The following is a 5,815-nucleotide window of genomic DNA, read 5'->3' on the forward strand; positions in this document are numbered from 1 at the left end:
CTCTACGAGCACTTGCATTTTCTTTTTCCTCTGTCCTTATGTAACCGTTAGCATCTTCAGCGCTAGCTTTGATTTCTTTTGGACTATCTTTCGCACTGTTCATTTTTCCCTTCTCTTTGGAAATGTCCGTTTGCTGAGATATCTGTGTATTTCCCTGAGTTTGTTTAGAAATTATCGCATCCTTGTTTGTTGTTATTAATCCTTTCATGCTTTGCCATGCTATCTTCATGCTTTGCCATTCTTGTTTTCCTGTCTCTAGAGCCTCTTGTAACATTGTTCCCTGTTCTTTTAAAATTTTATTACCTTCCATTGGACATCGGTTTGCAATTGTGAACTTTGAAATTTTGCAGTCCCTTTCCTGTTCTCTAGCTTCCAAAATCTCCAGCTTTGTCCTGGCCTTCATCAGTTCTTAGACATATAGATCTAATGACCAAGTAAGAGGTGTAGATGTGGGAGTGTAGATTATCGAATCTTCTTTATTTTTGTTTCTCTTATTTATTTTCTTTCTCTTGATCAATTTTCTTCTCATTTGTCCCTATTTAAGGTGAGCACGCCTACTCCTTAAAATGCCCTCAGCTTACTTTGCATTTACCCAAATCCACTTTCCTATTTTATCTGTTGAAGCAATTTTGACTTAACCCATGCATGATGTAAATGCTAGTGATGAAAAAGATGTTAACACACTCATCCCCTGTTATGTAATCCAAACCCCTCATCATTGAGAAAGGGAATTGTTCCTTCAGAAGTCCCCCCCAAATTATTATGCCTACAGATTTTCTTGCATGCAATGTTTACGGAAATGACTCAGCACACCTGTTCATTTCACTCTTAAGGTGATGTGACATTGCAATTGAGTTAAAAAACGCCAGCTACTGTTCTATGTAGTTACCAACGGTACCATGGTTGTCATCTGAAAAACGCCTACATTTTGACTATAAAATCTCCTTTGTTGAGAGATTCAGGAAAGACGGGACGTCTCTGAGAATAAAACATCTCCTTCCATCAATGATTGAATTATGTTGGGTGGCAGTATGATACAAGCATACGTTGTTACTTAAGAGTATAAAATCTCCTTCCTTGAGTGATGCAGGAATGACGGCACCTCACATGTAGTTTAAAATCCCCTGCCATTAATCATTGAATTATTTTCGTTAGGACAATTATTTAACTGGCCGCTGGTAATTGTTATGCTGGTAATTGTGAATGGATGCCACATACGTGTATGGGTTGGAATGATGCCACATACGGGGTTTGTAATGTATTGAATTATTAGATTGTACGCTATAGATTGTTTAAAACTAATGATCGAAAAGCGGGTATTGCCTACGCCGGTCTGAACAGTTCGACAAAACACCTGTTACGGCTTTCTTAACTTTCGGGGTTGAGGTGTTTTGGAATACGGATTCCTGGATAAATTTCGTGCAATGATCGCATTTTTGTTAAGATGGGCTTCAGAAGGGGTTTTTTGATCGGAGAAAATTTAAGTTACTGGTGGAGATGAAGAATCTGCCTGCACGAGGGTTTGAAGCTGTTCGGTATCATTCAATGAAATATATGTGATTGCGTGCCGTGGAAATTTGGCAAGCAAAATAATTTGCAAGAATTCTGTAAGTGTTCTGTGAAGATTGGATGCGAAAGAGCGGTTCCGATCAGAAGAATATATATGATAGCGTGCTTACGCAGGTATGCATGCAAAGTGTTTGGTTAAACTCTTTTGAAAATTTTAATTCAGATTGTGCAATGTGTTCCATATTGAGTTTGTGTTCCATGGATGCTTTGTACATCCAATTAATGGGCAATTCCTGTAATTTTCTTGATATTAATTAATGCAACAGAAAAAGAACAGACTTTTGGAGCACCAGCCACCAGATGTTAGGGATTTTATACATGGATTATATGAGCAGTCGTTCGACAAAAAAATTTACGATCATGTTTTCAAAATTGGATGCAGAACCATGCTTTGATCACTGAAACATAAGCTTTTATATGTGGCGCAAATTGGATGCGAACGACTCGCTTCCAGCCAAAGAAACAGAAGTATTCAACTGTTTGGGCGGACAGGTTTACCAGGATGACTTTGGGGAAGCTTACAGAACCGAAAGAGGAGTCCGTTATAGTGTCTTTGCTTTCAGAGTCAGAGTTACAAAAAGATTCAGGAGACCCTGCGCGAAATAATGGCTCCTTGACAGGAGCAGTTCTTAATTTGTCGACGACAATTGTTGGGGCAGGCATCATGGCTTTACCTGCCACCATGAAGATTTTGGGACTCATCCTGGGTCTCTCTCTTCTAGTGCTTGTGGGGCTTCTAACATATGTGTCAATTGAATTTTTGCTGAGGTTTAGTAAGGCTGCTAGGGTTAATTCCTATGGAGGTGTCATGGAGGATGCTTTTGGACAGCCAGGCAGGATTTTATTGCAAGTTTGCATCATACTTAAAACCTTGGGTGTTCTTATCATCTATATGATTATCATCGGTATGTGTTCAATATATAATAGATTTACTAGTGTCTTAACTTTTGTTTTATTGCTTAGTTGCTGAAATCCTTTTATTCAATATAGACACTTCAATTGCGGACTGATGCTTTCCCCCATTGCTAGGTGATGTGATTTCTGGAACATCATCAAACGGTGTCCATCACACTGGTGTGTTGGAGGAATGGTTTGGAGTATGCTGGTGGACTGGGCGAACTGGTGCCCTGTTTCTCACCACAATTCTTATACTTGTTCCCTTAGTCTCTTTCAGGCACGTGGGTAAGTTCATATTTACCATCTCATTGGTTTACACAAAATCATGAACATTATACAGCGTTAATGATTCACTGTGAAAGTCTCCAATCACTCATCATGAACATTATAAACATCCAGAATTGGCTCTGCATGAACATTATAAACATCCAGAATTGGCTCTGGTTCAGTCTTTGTCGTGCAAATATAGTCCGCAATTTATTTGTGAATTTCAATGCAATCAGAGCAAAATGGGAGAAAGGAGAAAGATGTGATATTTGAGATATTTGTCCTTCCTATGTGTAAAGAGTGAAAATGTTCCTGCACATATGGATTCCTTTCACAGGTTATTCAAAGCTAATTTTTGATAAAGCTTGTAACTTAGAAATCGGAGAATCCACAGTAAAAACCATTTTTCCGTCGACGTTTCAAATCCCAACAGGGATCCATCATCAGTACTATTTTGAATGTTGATAGTAGAAGAGCTCAGTTGCAAGATTTAAGTGGATATACTTTACCTTAAGTGTCTGCTCTAAATCTTTATTCAAAATAAATCTGAGTGCATCATAGCAACCAAAATTTTGATTAGGTTGAAGGTCACGCAAATCTTTATAGTATGTTTTCGTTTTGCTTGGTATAGTCAAATCAGAGGGAAACGCAGATGATTCTGTTTATGACATCTCTCTAATTTTTTTTTCCCTGTGATTGCAGATTCTTTGAAATTTAGTTCCGCAGTATCAGTATCATTGGCTGTTGTTTTTGTGGTAATCACTGCGGGTATTACAATTGTTAAATTAGTTCTTGGTGATATCTACATGCCAAGACTACTTCCTGATGTTACTGATCAGGCTTCATTTTGGAAGCTTTTTACAGCTGCTCCAGTCATGGTCACTTCTTACATCTGCCATTACAATGGTAACAAGGATTGTCATTTTCTTTCACCATAATTGGCTATCTAGATAATATACCAGTTAATTAAGTTAGATTGCAATATATAATTTGGCACATATGTAGACATTCAAACTTGACAAGAATATTTATGTTGTTGTCTGTGTAGTTCATCCCATACAGAATGAGCTTCCTGATTCTTCGGGAATGCAAACAGTTGTTCAGACTTCACTTGCATTTTGTTCATCGATATACATAGCAACAAGCTTATTCGGCTATCTACTGTTTGGAGATATGACGATGAGTGATGTTCTAGCCAATTTTGACACAGATTTGGGAGTCCCTTACAGTCCTATTTTGAATGATATTGTTCGTGTTAGCTATGCTATTCATTTGATGCTGGTCTTTCCAGTTATTAATTTTGCCTTACGTCTCAATCTTGATGGCCTTGCCTTTCCATCTGCACATCCCCTGCCGTTAGACTCCAAGAGATTTATTTTAATCACAGCCGGATTGATAGGTTGTGTTTTCCTGGGGGCAACATTTATCCCCAATATCTGGGATGCATTTCAGATTACAGGGGCTACAGTAGCAGTCTGTGTTGGCTTTATCTTTCCAGGTTCTATTGTTCTAAGGTAATACTAATTATCCAATGCCTTGTTGCTTCCTCTGTAGTTCCTTGTATGGTTGATCACTAAGAAGTTTTGGGGATGTTTTCTCATGGCCACATACTAAGTTGGAACAACATTTTACTGCAGAGATGGCCATGGTATATCGAGGAGGAAGGACAAGTGTCTTGCACTGATAATGATTACATTGGCTGTCATTTGCAGTTTTATTGCTGTGTCTAGCGACATATATGATGTATTCAGGAAAAGTAATGCTGTTTCAAGCTCACCATGAGTTTGACTGATGGATTCATCCAACACCTAGCTTGTATGTATTATTAGTTGGTGTCTATTGTGCTGGTCAACAGGAGTTAAATCAACCTGTGCCTAGCAAAAACTATGTGCTAAACACATTGTTTATAATAGTTCTCTGAGTTGAAGTTAAATTGAGCTATTGCATGCGGAATTATAATAGTTCCACTAGGCTCCTGTCAATTTTCGTTTTGGTAAGGTATGAATATTTGTAGGACTTATTCTGATCATGTTAGACAAACAGGAATGAAGTTATTTGATCTGGATGTTTCAGACCATACAAGGAAAGGACTAGGCTCAGGTCAGGCTTGAGAATTAATAATTTTAAAGTAACTTTAATTTTATAGTCCCAATTCCTTACCTGGAAATTGTTACCACGAGCATGGAAATTCTTCAAAATGTAAAGGAACAAGTTTAATCAATAACATTTAATTACTTGGGATTTAGATGATTGTTAGCAACAGTAAAGGATAGTTAGTACTTGTAGTGTTTACGAATAGTTAGTAAATACTTATCAATTGTTAGATCTTAAATTTAGATAGCCCTGAATAATATTTTTAGCAATTTCATAATAGACACTGCCGAAATTCAACTAGCTGATAAAAATAGCTAAAACAACACAATTACAGAAACTCAATCTTATATTATGCACAAATGGTGTATGTGCAAAGACACTCACACACAAATTTACATTCAGATTACTCTATTAAATAGAGTTTCTGAGATCCAACTTATTCCCAAATGAGATAGAGAGGTTGAGAGAAATTTTCAACCATCACAAACCAACTTCTTAAATATGGAATGTAAGCATTAACTCCAACATCCCCCCTTAATGATTACATTACATGAAAATAACAAAATAATCAAGCTTATCAGTAGATGCTCCATCAAGTTGCCTCATAACCCTCGGAAAGGTGTAGTTGGCCAGTTGAATTCCCGAGTTCCCTTCCTCAACTCCCGAATCAAGGACCTCCCAAAGTCAATTATTGGATAGCATCCCAATCTGTCGCATAACCTCATTAGAAAACCACTTCCATGTCTACCACTAATGAGGGATCCTTCCCTAGATTCGCAACTGCCATACCATCTAGACAACCATCCATATTGAGCCTTACTGCTACTTGATTTCTTCAAACACAATTGATTGCAATCACTGAACCCCTAGTCATTCTATGGACGAGCTCCCATCCACCGAGATACATGGGTGCCACCGTTGTACTTGCCAGTTATCTAGAAAAGCCGTCTAGATACAGAATGTATCTAAAATCAGTGTTACAAAATAA

At 37.7% G+C, this 5,815-nt stretch overlaps 1 protein-coding gene across 2 annotated transcripts; it reads left to right on the forward strand.

The window, feature by feature from the left end:
* Positions 1–925: 925 nt before the first annotated feature.
* Positions 926–4,699, forward strand: LOC149163113 (amino acid transporter AVT6B-like). 2 transcript variants are annotated; one of them, XM_089437541.1, is made up of 6 exons: positions 926–1,683; positions 1,836–2,474; positions 2,599–2,751; positions 3,436–3,639; positions 3,782–4,247; positions 4,371–4,699. In XM_089437541.1, exons 2-6 carry the CDS (start codon positions 2,003–2,005, stop codon positions 4,513–4,515), a joined length of 1,440 nt encoding a protein of 479 aa, XP_089293667.1. In that variant the 5' UTR covers positions 926–1,683; positions 1,836–2,002; the 3' UTR covers positions 4,516–4,699. The 2 variants fall into 2 exon arrangements, with proteins under 2 accessions (XP_089293667.1, XP_089293666.1); XM_089437540.1 differs by having other exon boundaries at positions 931–1,683; positions 1,952–2,474.
* Positions 4,700–5,815: the final 1,116 nt, after the last annotated feature.

Source organism: Pinus tabuliformis, chromosome 5_2, assembly GCF_031772625.1.
Source record: "Pinus tabuliformis cultivar Carrire ecotype Pingquan chromosome 5_2, CPIR1, whole genome shotgun sequence".
NCBI classification, from domain to species: Eukaryota; Viridiplantae; Streptophyta; class Pinopsida; order Pinales; family Pinaceae; genus Pinus; species Pinus tabuliformis.

Excerpts from the sequence above, each read along its gene's own strand:
- LOC149163113 (XM_089437541.1), top strand. The coding sequence starts at position 2,003 with ATGCGAACGACTCGCTTCCAGCCAAAGAAACAGAAGTATTCAACTGTT. Across the intron at positions 2,475-2,598 it reads CATCTATATGATTATCATCG|GTGATGTGATTTCTGGAACA; the intron begins GTATGTGTTCAA and ends CCCCATTGCTAG. Across the intron at positions 2,752-3,435 it reads AGTCTCTTTCAGGCACGTGG|ATTCTTTGAAATTTAGTTCC; the intron begins GTAAGTTCATAT and ends CTGTGATTGCAG.